Source organism: Solea solea, chromosome 2 (genome assembly GCF_958295425.1).
Source record: "Solea solea chromosome 2, fSolSol10.1, whole genome shotgun sequence".
Taxonomy (NCBI): domain Eukaryota; kingdom Metazoa; phylum Chordata; class Actinopteri; order Pleuronectiformes; family Soleidae; genus Solea; species Solea solea.
Genome location: NC_081135.1, coordinates 34,119,865 through 34,136,512, shown reverse-complemented (window position 1 = coordinate 34,136,512; position 16,648 = coordinate 34,119,865). Strand labels below are relative to the sequence as shown.

Here is a 16,648-nt window from a genome sequence, read left to right as displayed (position 1 = left end):
TATTGCTTGTTTGTTTTTGTCAACAAAATGCCACAACATTATTTTAGTCGCAAGGAAAATGGGGACAAAAGACCGATATTTTACTCTTCACATAGTTTATAAAGGCTTTGGAAGACAAAAATTATAACTCAAAATGGAGGATATTTAAGAATATATGAGTTTTAAATGTTTGTTTTGAAAGATTCCGAAATTTTCATTGCAAATGTATTAGTTTGACTAACTAATTGTCGTTGTTTTTTGTATTATATTGTATTGATAAAGTTATAAATCAATTGCAAATGTAGATCAATTGATTGTTTCTAATTCTGAAACCACCCCCCATCTGTGTGTGTGTGCGTGTGTGTGTGTGTATGTGTGTGTCTCCTCCCCTTTCCTGCAGAGCTTGTTGAAAAACGAAAGTCACATAGAGAAATATGTTAGTGCACATGTTGAGAGTGAGTAAGACAGAGAGAGAGAGAGTCACAGAGAGAGAGAGACACAGACACACAGAGAGATAGAGAGAGAGCAGCACTCAGGTAAAAAAAATCAAACTCATTATTACATTGACTGAATTTGTATTGCATATTTTTCCATAAATAATAAAAATAAAACAATATAAATTAGACACTTGTTTTTTCAGGTGATAACGGGCTCTCTCTCTCTCTGTGTGTGTGTGTGTGTGTGTGTGTGTGATGCAGCATGAGCCAGTGGAAGCAGATTCAGCAGTTGGAGATCAGACTCCTGGAACATGTGGACTATCTGTATGATGATAACTTCCCCATGGACATCAGACAGGGACTGGCCAACTGGCTCGAGGCTCAGGACTGGTAAGAGTCTCTCTCTCTCTCTCTTTTTAACCTTTTTGTAGCCTTTCCCCTACTTTTACAAAAGCCTAATATGGTTTTAACGTTTCATTTACTTCTCACTTCTGTTTTATTCATGAAAATATGGACATAAAACTCAGAAAATAACCTTTTCTTTTTTTCTGTTGAATGCTTCTACTTTTGAGGCAAAATATGTGAGGCATGAATGATTATATCCTATATAAAGTAAAGGAATTTAAGTTGTGGTCTTTTAATCTTTTTGAGATTAATGATGTTTCATCACAACATAATTATCAGGGGGAAAAAACGGCACGCGTTCATGACGTTTTATTGTTTTCATATTTTTGTCACTCACAACCCACAACTTCCCACAATCATTAACAGTGAGAGGAAGAAAACACACACACACACACACACACACACACACACATACACACAATTCTGAATTGATTCCACTAAATTAGACGACCTAAATAAAGTTTTGCCCCAAACCTTCACCAAAACCAGTTTGGCTTTATAATAACTTAACCAGTTCCTCAGAAATTAGGTTCTGCCTCATTGGGACCAGGTTTTGGTCTCTGTGAGGTCTGCTGGTCCTGAAACAGTCAGTCAGTGTATATTACACAAATGGCCCTAAAGAGGGGACAAATACAAGAACACACAGAGAGAGAAGTGAAAAATAACATTAATTTAAAAATAAAAAAAAGGCTTTATTTCCAGTGTGTACATTTTTGGTGAAATAATTTTCCTTTGGCAAGAAATTGAAGATAAAATCAGTATTCTTAGTTTTATTTCAAGCTGTTCAATCACCTGATTGTGTCAATTGTTTTGTTTGTTTGTTAATTTTTCATTATCCCCAGAATAAACATTTCTCATTTATAATCACAAGCTGGATCAGCTCTGCAAATGCTGCCATGGTTGTTAGAGACGCCCTCAGGAGGTCTTTTGAGTTTTGATGTTAAATGAAGGATAAAACTGATAAAAGATTTCCAAACTTTCACTGTACACGTCAAGAACTGGCTGAAAGCAAAACAAGATTGTACCCACTTTTAATTAAAGCTGCGACTCCTGATTATTTTCATAATCGATTAATCTGTTGATTACTTTGACGATTCATCGAGTAATCGTTTGGTCCATAAAATGTGAGAAAACTTAAAAAAAACAAACATTGATCAGTGTTTGTCAAACCTGGAAACGATGATGTTCTCGAATGTCCTGTTTTGTCCAGAAAGCAAAATGATTCAGTTTTCAAAGAAAATATGCACATTTAAGAAACTAAAACAACCAGAAATCTTGTTTTAATAATGAAAAAAAAGCTTTTTGATGATCAGAATAGTTGATGATTAATTTAGTCATCGATCAATCGAGTTATTGTTTCAGCTCTACTTTGAATGCCGTTTGTACTGTCTTATAATATTGTAATTTTTACTGTACATGTGGTAGCCGACTCTTTTTATTTCTGAAAAGCTCAGCCAGATTCATTGAATTTAATGGATACATAGTTGCTAGAACTCAAGTGAAGTGAACAGTGCAACATAAAACTCAACCAGTGCTGCACCATGTATGTGAAACTATGGATCTCCTTCATCTTCTTCTCCTTCTTCTTCTTCTTCTTCTTCTTCTTCTTCACCACATGGGTTTCCTTGCTCATCTCTCTGTGTGTGCTTTCAGGGACACAGCAGCCAACGACGAGTCAATGGCGGCCACGCTCTTCTCTAGCCTGCTGTCCCAGCTGGAGAGGGTGCGCTCGCAGGAGCAGAACTTCCTCCAGAGGCACAACATGAAGATCATACACCAACAGCTGCAGGTGCTTCCCTTTGTCTGTCTTTTCCTCATCAGATTTCACTTCAAAATGCAAAAACATTTCTGTAGAAACAGCCACAGACACTCAGGAAAACAACACCCCCATGAAAAGACACGCCCCCTGGGAGGGGAATAAAACATTAGAGGTCAGAGTCTCGACTCACACATACACATCGCTGACGGTGGGCGGGTCTGACACTTGGTGCTGGAAGGGGGAGGAGTCTGTCTGTAATGCTGTGTTCACACAGGACATGGATTTTCGCATTGTGTTGATCAAATCTCTTCCACTCACGTCTGTGCATCGACTTTGTGTGTGTGTGAACACAGCGTGAGTGTGTGTAACTACAGGTGATTTGGACAACTTATAGTCCCGCCCACTTGTAGTCCCACCCCTTCTTTTGCAGTTTGCGTAATTGTGACCTAGCCCTAACCTTCACCTTAACGACGTGGTACTGATACTTTAATTTTCCCGACTTCTTGTGTGGTTCTGTGCGATTTGGACAACTTGAAGTCCCGCCTAATTGTAGCCCCGCCCCCTCTCCTGCAGGCCGCAGATGCTGGAGGTGTCTGTTGATGTAGCAAGAGTTGCTAACCACTGTTGGGTGCAATTTCTGCGACAAAAAAACATCTGGAACGTATAGAACAACCTTGTCCGTGAGCTTTGCTTGGGCTGTGTAGTGTTTGAGCTAAATGTTAAATGTGATTTGATCGGCTGATGCTTGGAAAAATTAAACATTCCTCAACCTTTGCCACACGCAACATGAGCAAAGCAAAGCAAAGCAACCCTCAGTGCAGTTTAACGACATTTAAATACTGCTCCATTCAAAGTGAATGAGAAGCGTTTCAGTTGATGCACCCTACCTATTATTATTATAAGGCTATGAAAAAAATAGATACATATTTATGGGTTGTCTGTTCAGTTTTTGCCAATAAAATCCCCTAAATGTCACACAATTGATTTTTAACATCTGCCTGAACAACTTGCATTAGTTTTAATTAGTTTTACTAATCACTAATGACTAATAATTGACCACATTTGGCATTTTGGGGGGATGAGCAGATGTTCCCACACTTAAAACACTGACAATATACAACCACTCATTCATTCTGTAATACACAAATGACACAAACAGCTTTCACTACAGTAACCTCAGTATGAGAAAGCAATGATGACACTGACAACATATGAATGCAAAAACACTAATAAGATTTCTTTTTTAAAACTAACCCTCCTATACAGTATGTATGGGGGGAAAGATCCACTTGTTGGTTTAGTTTCTTTATCAATAGCCCAATGGAACTGTCACCTTTTACAGCAGTACATTTAAAACCTCTTCAATAAGGAGAAGTAGTTATGGGTTTATGGGTTTTGTGGCGCGTTTGTGTACTCGAGGTGACAGGGAAGTACAATGACAGTTGGAGTGTGGGTTCTATTATTTGTTGTGTTGTTTTCCTCTGCTGCTGTTTGTTACTATGGCCTCAAATGTCAACCGTAGCATGACACAGACAATCAAAAAAGGTACAAGCGTTCATTACATTAAAATACTAAAATAAAAGCTTTTCCCTCTCTGTACTTTTTTTCTTTTTTTTGACATGTCTGCATGTTATTCAGGTGGAGCAGACGTCAGCGTTCGTTGACGTGACAACCCTCACATTCGATGTGAACCTTTGTAGAACAAACCTGAGAGGCGTGGGCTGCTGTTTCCTGTGCGTCCAAATATGTGTGTGTGTGTGTGTGCCAAGGTCTACTCTTCGACAGAGGAACTACTACTGTAGTTACTGTTGTGTGGTGGTGAAGGGCATGTGTTTGTGTTTGTGTGGCTCGCTTTATAACCTGCTCGCTCACTCCCCTGCACCAAAGTCCATTCAAAAAATCAGCGTTTTTACATCTCGGCGCACAGAGGTTTTTGATTTTTCATTTGAAGTTCAAATGTGTTATTCTGTGACTATGTTCCGACGTTTTAAGTCCATGGTTCTCAATCTGTGGTGCGTGTACCACCAGTGGTACGCGAGCTTCCTCTGGTGGTACTTGGAGGAAAATCAGAAATACTGTTCTACTGTATATACCAGGGTATATACTGTCTCTCTCTCTCTCTCGCTCTCTGTGAAGTATATGTGAAGAAGAGGAGGATGATGAGAGAGCAAATTATCTTATTGGGTATAAATAAATGTCTCCTGTGAAAAGTTTTCTCAGGTGGTACCTGGTATTAAAAGTTTGAGAGCCACTCTTCTAAGTTTTCTCTCTGGACATTGGTTTGGGAGAATCTTTGTTACACTACAATTCATTATAATTACAATTATATTTGCAGTAGTTATTGCCATTGTTTTCTGTATTGATTGTTTCATCGTCACCCACATTGTCGCGTGCAATCATTCCTGGGAAATACCCTCAATTTGTGTTTGACCTTCACTGGTCGTCAGCAGAAACATTTAAGCAGTCTGTTTATTGTGTTATGTGCAACTAGAATAAAGCACCAAAGATGTTCAGGTCAGCCAGAAGAAGAGAAGTGAGCTTGTTGTTGTGAGCAGCTTCAGAAACGCTTAACGCAAAGTGATCACGATCAATGCCGTGCGCTTTATGTTTGCCGCTGTGGTGAAAGTGAGAGTGTGTAGGTGCATGTAAATGCATCCTTAGTCATCAGTCTGGCAGTGATGCTGATGCATGATATCTTAGTCAGACCTGGAGGACGAGACAGTGAGAGAAAGAGAGAAAAATACTCTTCCCACAGCAGAATTTGTTGTACTTTTCAAAGAGGGAGGGATTTGAATTTGGCAAAAAAAAAAAATAATGCAAGAGTCTGTGTCAGGGAAAGTTGAAGCATCACGTGTTTATATGCATACATTAAATGTAAGACAGGATAAATGACTGTTTTTTGTGGTGGGGGGTGGGGGGGGGGGACTCCACTGAATTTACACAAAGAGGTCAGTTTGCCCGTTACAGGAAGTGGAAGGAACTGTGCACTAGTTGTAAAATGTCTTCCTTCAGTGGCATCGTTGTCATGTTATTTAAAATGTTAAGCTTGGACCATATTCACAGGGAGTAAAAAGATAACTCAGGCCTTGTTTTGTTTTTGTAATTAAAGTCCGTGTACTCACAGATTCTCAAAAACAATCAAAAGTCAAAGAATCCGCATGGAAAACAAACACTTTTTTTTACATTGGTTGCATAATCATACGCAAGAGCGGAAACCTAATTTACGTTTTATGTACGTGAAAGTTCAAAAGTACCACGTGAGAAAATGTTGAGCTCTCGAAGTAACACTATTATGGCCTACGTTAAAACATAGTGGCGTAAATAGGTCGACCAAAGTCAGCTTTACAGACATTTATTTATTGTATAGCTGACTTTATCTATATGTTATATGAGTATTTTAAATTTGATTTTTTGGCTTGTTCTATTTTTTAACTCTGCCTCTGGTGTTTTTTTTTTTTGCAAATTTCTGAGGTATGAGCATCTTTTTGTTTTATATGTGAAGCACTTTGTGTTGAATTTTTAGGAAAGTATTTAAAAAAAAGAACTTGTTGAACTTTCATGACAGTTAAACCTATTTAATTTCTTTTATTTTGTGTACACGGATGCTACAAAGCTGTTCATTTTGTTTATGCATCTGTTACAAAGCAGTCACACACATGAAATCCTCTAAAGAAAAGATTGAAATTAACGTTATGGCTACAGGCGATTACGCCTTTTGGAAATGAAAGAGGTTTCACCATTGATTTTCACGTAACCAGAATCAGGATGGACCACATTCCTTTGCTGAGTCAGGACATTAAAGTGATTCCCGTAAATTCTCCTTGAGAAGAGAAACTCTCGTTAAGGCCTTGATTTTACTGGAAACCTGATCAGGTCCCACTTGGATGTTCTAAAAACCTTGTTATCCACACTTTATTTGCAAAGGTTCTTCTACTTCCTGTTGATCGGGTGTTTTTGTAACGTGGGGTGTTTGTAATTGTTGTTGTTGTCTTGTGTGCACAGATGAAATACGCGTCCAACCCTGCAGTCATGGCCAGAGTGATCTCCACCTGCCTGAGGGAGGAGCGTCGCATCCTCTCCAGCGCGTGCATGCAGGAACAGGTTTGTCACACTCGCTCATGCCTCAGAGGGAAATTCCCTGTCGTTGAGCAACGCTACCTGCTGCTGGTAAATCAGGCCACTACCAGGAAGACTGCGCTGCACATCCGCCCCCACATTCCCAGTCACTTCAGCGTATTCCCAAAGAAACTGTGTGGAATGGAAAACTACAATCACACCTGTCACTTACAGGAAGTTTTTTTTTTTTTTGTCTCTCACTTTCACACTTTCCCTGGCTTCCACACATATACAAACCCCCCTTATTATTATCATTAATTGACAATAATTCGTACAGAAAAGTGAATACTAAGCTGTAAAACATTAGTTTCTCCTGGTTTTTTTTAAATTTCTTTTTGGAGTATACATTAATATACATTATTTACAGTGGATCACAGGGATGTGTTGGGGGCAGTTTACAGTCCAGTGTGTAAGAATTTGTGCCATCTAATGGTGATCTTGCAGATTGCAGCAAACAGAGGACTCCTTGACTCGCCCCTCCCTTTGCTCAGGACTCTCTTCACTGTTATGTATAAAAAGTTATATATTACATATAAAAGTATGGACATAATCGTCTGGTTTCCACCTTAAGCCAACCAGAAAATAAAAATATATTATATTGAATATATTGGTTTGAATACCTACACTCCTCTGGGAGTTTGTTCCAAATAGTTGAGGCATAAAAACTGAAAAGTACTGTAGCTTCCCCATATTTAGTCCTGGTTCTGGGGGGGCACAGAGAAAGCCTGACCCAGATGTCACCCCACCTTTTGGGCCTAAACCATTCAGTGCTTTATAGACTACTACAACAATATTTTCAAATCAATTCTACAGTTAGTCAATAAACAGAGAATAAAAAGGACAATTTCTGAACAGGGTCCACTGGAGAAATCACTGCAGAATTCTGTGGCCTTGGAGCGGCAGAAGAACATGGACAACAGAGTGGGGCTCATCAGAGGCAGCGTGCAGGTAACTGAAACACACCACGACAGGATTATTACACTGCATTCTATCAAATCAACTCACAAAACACTCTGTCTGTGTCCAGTTGATGGACCAGGCTGTGAAATACATCGAGGACATGCAGGACGACTTTGATTTCCGCTACAAGACCCTCCAGTCCCGAGGTGAGACCTGGTGAAAACAAAAACTGTCTTATCCCTGTGGAAAAATAACTTGTCGGTGTTGAAAGATGCGTGTATTTGTGTCAGAATCATCAGATAGGAACTCTGAGATGATGAAACAAGAAGTGACAAGGCTGCAGGAAATCCTTAACAGGCTCGACTTCAAAAGAAAGGTACGCACGTGAGGTGTTAGAGACATTTAGGGAATTCTTGGAACAGACCCTCACAGCTGTCGCTTACACTGTTCCTCTGTCTGTGTAGGAGATCCTGTCCAAGATGGACATAGTGGTGAAGGAGATCGACGACCTGGTCAGTTCTCAGCTCAACCCCGAGCTGCAGGACTGGAAGCGCAGGCAGCAGGTCGCGGCCATCGGCGGTCCACTGCTCACCGGCCTGGACCAGCTGCAGGGCTGGTAATGAGCATCTTCCATAAACCACATAATCATACCATAAATGTTTACATCATGTAGATATTCTAACATACTGTGGTATTTCAATGTGAGATGTCACACCTTGTACAGATTATGGACTATGTAGACGTTGGTGGTCAAAGTCAGGGTGACCCCACCTAAATTTTTTTAGCCTTTATTTTGACATGACTAACATTAGACTGGTCAGTGGAGGCTTATAATTTACACAACGTTGAAGACACTGACAGAGGGGTCAAACTGAAATGTCCTGGGGACCAATGAGCATCTAGTCTGGTCAAGAGGAGGCCGGTATAACACAATATTCCATCTTCATATCACAATTAAGATATAATATGATGATATTTAAGTAAAAGTGTTTGTTTTGGTATGGAAGGATGTGTATTTCACAATAAAAACATAATTATGATGCAAAATAAATCTATTAATATGTAAGGGCCGCTACTTTGACATCTCTGGTCTAACATTATACACTGTATAATCTCTCACTTGTCCCTGCCTCCTCTCTCAGGTTCACTGTGACCGCCCAGAGTCTGTTCCAGATCAAGCGTCAGTTGGACAAACTGGGCGAGCTGGTCATCAAGGTCACGTACGAGAGCGACCCGATCCCGCAGCAGAAACCTCAGCTGGAGGAGCGAGTTAAATACCTCATCTATCACCTCATCAAAAGGTCGGTTAAGACTCGGCAGCACGGGCATTTGAAAGACAACAGACACAACCGATAGTATGCAAAAACAAAATCCCGGGAAGTCCCGCTCTGTGTTGAATACTGCAAAAAATCATTTAACGACATAAGGGTCACAGGTAGAGCTGCAGCCAATCCCAATCCCTGATGACGGGTCACTAGTCCATCACAGGACCAACACACAGAGATGAGCAACCATTCGCTCTCTCACTAGTGAAAAACATCTAAAACATGCAGGGTAGTGGGTCTCGAAGACCAGGATTGAGAACAATTGCATTGACCTAATCCCTAATCTGTAGACGAGGCCAGAGTACTAAGAGAGATAAACCATGTGCAAGTCACTTTACCTGATTCAGATGAAATTATAGTATAAATGTATTTCTTTGAGCGTACAGCAAACAAACAGAGTTAGAAAAGTTTTAATCTGGGTTTAACAAACATCTAATCTGAGATGTAGGTAAGCAGAACTTGTGGGATTTTTTTTTTGTGTGTTTCTTCACCTGCCATGTAGCATGTTCTTTCTATTATCATCAATGTTGTTTCAATAATCCTGTTTGACCGTGAACACACAGTGTTTCTAGTTACGCTTGATTTCCTCTCCATGTTCCTAAAGGGAGATTGATAACTAGAACTTGGGCGTGAACTTCTGCAATTTTGTCAGCAATTCGGCATGGTCGCTCTCTTTTGGTTTTTACAAATTTGCATAGCAGAGCACGGGGGACACGTCCTTCCTTCCTTCCTTATACGTACAGCACTAGCAGCACATTGCACAATATACAAAAAGGTGCTAAAACATAGACGGACAAACACAAACACCACTGTGGCTTAAATGTTGTTCTCACTGGCATTCGAGTGAAATGGGCTAAATGACACCTGTGTAACTTCTATATAATGTGTGGGGTGTTTTGTTTTTGTTTTTTTTCTTCTCTCAGCTCATTCGTGGTGGAGAAGCAGCCATGTATGCCCACACATCCACAGAAACCACTCATCATCAAGACTGGAGTGCAGTTCACCACCAAAGTCAGGTATCACGCACATTATTGTCTACATTATTACGCTTTTGTCATTTTTTAAATTAAATTTAAATACTATTTATTTAAATTAAATAGGCTTTTGTCATATTTTTTTACATGTGGCCCTAATACTGTGCTGTAATAATAAATACATAACTGTACTAATGTACTTGACTATTGTTTCTGGGTTTTTTTTTTGTAAAACAGTAAATTAAAAAAATCATGGATCACAATAATTATTATATTGTAGCACTTAAAAAAATATAATTTCAGTTAAAGAGCTTTTACATACTGGTGTATTAACCGTTACAGAAACATTAAAAAAAAATCATTTTGATAATTACCAATGGGTGGTGGTCTAATCCATTTGTTAAGTACTGTGTATTTAAAATGTTTCCCTTGTCAGTCAGTTGTCAATCGTTTATTGTCCTTGTCATGTCTTATTTTTCTGTTTGAAAGTGAGTGAAAAAAGATTTTGATTCAACTGATTGAGAATTCCATTTAACACACTTATTCTCCTCCTGATTTCTTGCAGACTCCTCGTTAAACTCCCAGAAGTGGATTATCAGTTGAAAGTGAAAACAACATTTGACAAGTGAGATGGATAATATGCCCCAAAAAATTACTATATATACTGTTGCTCTGAATTATAAAAAAAAATCTAAATGAATATAATGTTTTTGTGTTTGTGTGTCTGTAGGGACCTCCCCCCGGGCAGAGTGTGAGTAAAGCACACACACATCACTTTGATACAGGATGTTGTGCTGCAAATGTTTAATTTTAGAGAAACAGGGTAGTCTGTAGTTTCAGGTTCAGGTCGGTCGGAGTGAGAGGAGAAACAAAAATGTTTGCACCGCATCATAGAAACCTTCAGTAACTACTTCCTGCACCGAAACTGAGAGTCTTTGCTATTCTTTAACCCTTAGAACACAGAGTATTAGGGCCACAAGTAAAAAAAAAAATAGAATAATTCTGAGACTAAAGATAGAATTCTGATTTATTTTCAGAATTAATAACGACTTTTTTCTCAGAATTCACCTTTTATTTTTTTTTTTCTTTACAAAAATACAATTTTTTTTTCCAGGACTATATCAAAGCGTATACAGAGGCTAAATAAGAATGTTCAATATAGAGTGTTTTATATCCTTTTTTCAGCACAACGTAGGCAATCTGATGAAAAAAAAATGCATTTTCACCAACTATATAAACACACCCGAGCAAAAAAGTACTAAAAAGGTTTAAAAATCCGATTGAATTTGTGAAATTTGGAAATACGTCACAGTTCAAAGTTCACCTGGCTCGTTTTTATGAACAAAAAGAAAAGAAAAACAGTCTAATTTTGTGACTTCTGCACAATTATTGCTACTTTATATCACCGCTAAAAAAAAAGCGAAATAAAAGGAATAACTTTGACTCAACATCACATAAGACGATGAAAAAAGCCTGAATATGTGACCTATAAACACACACCCCCAGGATGTCCATATAAGGAGTTGTGTATTATTCCCACGGCAAATTACCGTACCACACATACCCTACAGTCTTATCTGCTTTAGTTTGCCTGTTGTCTGTTTTTTACGTTCCTTTAAAAGTGCCACATGAACTATTTTCTCAGTAGTCGTCAGTTTTTCATCCTGACAAACAACACAAAAGTTATGGATATCGAGGACTACTCCAACGGCTGCCTCTCAGTGGAGTTTCGACACCTGGTGAGACAATTAACCCATCCATTCATTCATTCATCACAACCCTTTCACTGTCTGTTATTGCATTAAAAAAAAGTGCACAAAACCAGCATTATAATAACTATATACTATATAACATAACACCTTTATGTTATTTATACAGTATACAGCATCTGTAGATCAACTCCAATTTCACATACACGTGAATATGGTGTGACACAATGATTCATTCATTAACGCACAGTAAAATGTGTCCAAATGGCTGCCGTGGAAAAAGAGCCACTGATAGATTTTGCATGCGTTTGGCTCGAAACCCAAATGTGCAGCACTTCGAGAGGCCGTTTGATTTGTGATGTGAAAAATGTTCTATAATGTTTGGTTTCATGACTGATTTTAGCCGTGGTGAATTGTTGAATCAGTGACATTCACTTTGTATCCCACAGCAGTTGAAAGAGAAGAAATATATCAATGGCACAAAGGGAACTGAGGTAAGATGAGCTCATCGCTGTCAGCAAAATCTTCTCTTATTTATCACCTATGTTGTTGATTGTTGTTTGTGCACAGTCTTCAGAATCTTTTTTTTTTTTTGGGTATTTAACCTTTATTTAACCAATCTATCAAGATCTCAATGATAGATTATTTATTTCTAAACAGTTTGGCGAATACAAAGTGCAGTCATTGAGCTCACAGTGACAATTTAAAAACACGGACGCTGTTCAGTGGATTCTCGTTGTCTAACGCCGAAGATGAGTACAGACATTTGTGAATGAATTAAATGAATTAAATTAAAAACAGCAGTAATGATAAAACGGTGGCATATCAGTGTTGTAGTTGAGTCCAAACCTGAGACACCAAAGAAAATTCAGAGTTCTGAGTCCTGAGGGTTTTGAGTCGAGTTCTAAGATGGGTGCCAGTGCTTCATCCTGAAATACAAATACAACAAATGTTCAGTTAATAACTCTCAATGTCATTTTATGAACATTCTAACAAAAACAAAGCCAGAGTACATCTCCTTACTGAATGCAGCGTCAAGTCATGAGAAATCAGGAAATCAGGAATTGAGTCAGACTTGAGTCCCAGTCCTGGACTGCAGTTCTACAACACTGATAACTCATAATTCAGGACGCACGATAACCTATCCAATCCAACTTAATTTGTAAAGCAGATGAATATGAAAAAGTTTGATGTTAATTTCACTACAGAAGATATATATGTATATATATATATATATATATATATATATACATTGTTATCAGTATCGATTATCAGCCCAAGCACTCCCAATATATCAGCGTATCGGTCCGATATTATGTGTCTCTGATGTTTGTGTGTGTGTGTGTGTGTTGCAGGGTCTGCTCTCCGTCACTGAAGAACTCCACTCCCTCAGTTTTGAGGCTTGTTTCACGGTGCAGGGCCTCACCATCGATCTGGAGGTCAGAGGGCAGCGTCGGTTTTACTTATCGTGTTACACTACCACTCACTCACTCACTCACTCATTCACTGTGTTTAACTGTTTCAGACATGTTCTCTGCCACTGGTGGTCATTTCCAACGTGAGCCAGCTGCCAGGAGGCTGGGCCTCCGTTATGTGGTATAACCTTCTGACGGACGAGCCAAAGGTGAGCAAACTCATTTCTAATACAGCCATTTCCGACCGAATTTTTTCGACCTGGGCCCTATGTTTACAAATGTAGGTGTGTACGTGAATTATACTTTCAAAAACTGACAAGTTAAAAACGTTTGTGAAATGTGTTTTTAATGAACTCTAATGGCCCAGCAGGTGGCAGTGGTGCTATACTGATATATTATACATCTCCACGTCTTCGCAGAACTTGACGTTCTTTGGAAACCCACCTCGGGCCAGCTGGAGCCAGCTCTCTGAGGTTCTTAGCTGGCAGTTCTCCACCTTTGCGGGTCGGGGCCTCAACAAGGAGCAGCTAAGCATGCTGGGAGAGAAGCTTTTTGGTATGCTTAGCCATTTGGGAATAACCGAAATGAGGCTGCGATAACCTCCTCCTTTACCCTGCAATGTTATACGTGTTGTCAGTGGCCAATTTACAAAGTTATATGAAGAAAACATCCTTGAGTTTCAACCCTCGTTATTAATTTCGGTGTTACCAATTCAGTTTGTCTTGTGTGTGTGATTTAATGTGTCTTCCTGCAGGTCAGCATGCCTCCTGCACTGACTTCCAAGTGCCCTGGTCAAAGTTCTCCAAGGTAAAAATTGAAATACAGAGACACATGTACAGTGTCATTTTAATACAATTGTGCCACCTAGTGGCTGATTGAAAGCATGTTCTGACTTGCATTCTGTACAGCAGGGGCCTCAAACTCAAAATGACCTGGGGGCCGGTCAAGTGAAAAACAGTTTGGGGAAAAATGAACTGTTGAGTGATTTGAAATTTTATCTTGATGGCATTGCAAATTAATTCAATAAATTATTGCGCATGTGGCCTGCGGGCCGCCAATTTGAGACCTCTTCTGTACAGGTTCAGATTCTTCATATTCCATTTATACATGAGATGTGCGTAGTGTGATGTTTCAGCTCCTCACGTCTCTTTCCGTGTGTCTCACATCTTCAAGGAGAACATTCCAGGGAAGCCCTTCGGTTTCTGGATGTGGCTGGACTCCATCCTTGAGCTCATCAAGAAACACTTGCTACCGGTTTGGAACGAGGAGTAAGCTCTGCTACCGTCTCAGCACATTTCTGCTACGCACTAAAGGCTTTTATTTTGGAATCAATGAGATTAATCTGCACTGAGGCAATGGAATCACACTCACGCATATCAACGAGATTGTGGACACTTCCATGAACCAATGTGTTACAATTGCAGATATCACTTTCAATGGCTTGTTTCTGATAGATTTAATGATTCAAAGGTTATAAGTTGGTTTAATTTAATTTAATCAACCATGTTTATAAAAGGAAGTGGGCAGCCCATGGCCATGTGGAAAGGGAACTTGTGTTCTAGTGTCCCCAAGGTTCAGGGCTCCCAAGGTACCCAATTGTTAATTGGACACTCTAAATTCAGTCCATCACAGGGCCACATATAGAGACAAAAATAGAGACGTTCTCGAGAAAAACATGAAGTTCCAAGCATTAAATATCCTTTCTTTCTTTCTTTCTTTCTTGAAGCTACATCATGGGTTTTGTGAGTAAGGAGATGGAGCGCACTCTGCTGAAGGACAGAGATTCAGGCACGTTCCTCCTACGCTTCAGTGAGAGTCACCTTGGCGGAATAACTTTTACCTGGGTGGAGCGTGGCGACAATGGTGGGGTCATTTTCAAATTTCCAGCTTTAAATAAAAGTCCATGAACGTTGATCAAGGGGTAGTTTTATACTCTCAAAGTTTCTTCTTCTTCTTTTTTTTTTTTTTACCACAGGGGATGTGAAGTTCAACTCTGTGGAGCCATACACTAAAAACCGGCTGAGTGCGCTCCCATTTGCCGACATCATACGTGACTATAAAGTGATCTCGGACGGAGTTGTCCCAGAGAACCCGCTCAAGTTCCTCTACCCTGACATCCCCAAAGATGAGGCCTTTGGTCGCCTCTACAACAGTCAGCCAAGCAAGGGTGAGTGAGCAATTTGAGAGATAACAATTTTAAGAGCTTGTTTTAAAACTGATTACATTGTTCTCTTCAATACTTACATTTTCAGTCCATCCGTACATACCATCTACCCTGATTCCCATCTCAGAATTACGGTAAGTTTTACTTTGTACTGGATAACTATATGGTTTTGCTGCCCCATCACTTATAATATTTACAATTACTATTGTATTTCATCCCAGCTCTAATTCAGTCACCACACCAACGTCTTGCCAGTCTCCTGAGCCCCCAATGACTCCTGGGGAGTTTGACATGCTCAGTGAGCAGCTGTGTTTTGACATTGACACAGTAAGTGTTCTTGGCAATATTCTCCAGCTCATTTGTCATTATTTTTGTAAAAGGCAGCCATTAAAATGCTAAAAACAATAGCCTGACATTGAAATAATTCCTTTTACCTCTATTTATACACTGTCACATAATGTGAATTCACAGCTGAAATTACGAGACAGCAAACACACTAATCTGCCAAGTATTTTCTCCATTAATCGAGTAATTGTTCGGTCCATAAAATGTTGGACATGATAAGGTTCTCAAATGTCTTGTTTTGTCCACATACCAAAAATTTTTCCGTTTTAATATGGAGCAAAGAAACCGTAAAATATTCAAATCAGAAAACTTTTAAATGAAAAGGGGTAAAATTATATAAAATACCACTTATGAAAGTGACATGGGCCCTTTTGTATGTAGCCAATCATACGATTTTAAAAAGTAAATAATTGATACTGTATATACTGTATATTTTTAAGTTTTTTTGTACTGAATTTTCTTAACTGTAGCTTCTGTTTTTGCTGTGTTGACAAACCCTAAACATAATCTTATGCTGCTCTCCTTTTTCTTTACAGATGAGTTCTCCATATTCAGAGTAAAGCGAGACGACGCGGTGCATTTTTGCTCAAAGGTTCCTCCGATCAAAGACGCCAGTCAACAATTACATTTTTTATTTTCAGTTTCAGAAGTGGTATCAGTGAATTCATTATTGATCCATTATTTGCTGTAGTTTGTTTCTGGTGTTGTTTTTCTTACATATCACAATAATATTTGGAAAAAAACATTTTCAGTTTATTATATATTCTTACAGCCTCTGTTGTATATAAAACAATTTAAATGTAACAAATGTGTATCATAAACTTGCTATTTTCTTTCAAAATCACCGGTTTCACAGTCTCTTTTACCCAAATCCACCCAGTGTGGTGAAAAAGCAACATTACACAAAGTTTTGATTCTACACGATCACTCATTAATGGTCGGCTCATGGTTGCCACCTATCGACCATGAAGAGGCAACAGTTGTGCTTTTATTTTGGAAGCAGCCAGAAGTAGCTATTTCTACCACTCACTACTTCTCGCTTGACATATCCGCATTCAGCACACACACCCAGCGAGTTTGTCGAGAATCACGTGATTACCGGAGAACGAGTTGGGTGGAT

At 39.2% G+C, this 16,648-nt stretch overlaps 1 protein-coding gene across 3 annotated transcripts; it reads left to right on the top strand.

The window, feature by feature from the left end:
• Positions 1-427: 427 nt before the first annotated feature.
• On the top strand, positions 428-16,372 carry LOC131477138 (signal transducer and activator of transcription 4-like). Of its 3 annotated transcripts, none has more exons than XM_058654813.1 (24): positions 428-515; positions 678-806; positions 2,475-2,610; positions 6,583-6,681; positions 7,552-7,644; positions 7,724-7,802; positions 7,887-7,972; positions 8,061-8,212; positions 8,739-8,897; positions 9,845-9,937; positions 10,461-10,520; positions 10,626-10,646; positions 11,541-11,634; positions 12,054-12,098; positions 12,960-13,043; positions 13,130-13,228; positions 13,439-13,574; positions 13,774-13,826; positions 14,193-14,287; positions 14,746-14,882; positions 14,995-15,186; positions 15,272-15,317; positions 15,405-15,510; positions 16,065-16,372. In XM_058654813.1, exons 2-24 carry the CDS (start codon positions 679-681, stop codon positions 16,086-16,088), a joined length of 2,217 nt encoding a protein of 738 aa, XP_058510796.1. In that variant the 5' UTR covers positions 428-515; position 678; the 3' UTR covers positions 16,089-16,372. The 3 variants fall into 3 exon arrangements, with proteins under 3 accessions (XP_058510796.1, XP_058510795.1, XP_058510797.1); XM_058654812.1 differs by having other exon boundaries at positions 441-515; positions 620-806; XM_058654814.1 differs by having other exon boundaries at positions 442-515; positions 620-806; positions 11,544-11,634.
• Positions 16,373-16,648: the final 276 nt, after the last annotated feature.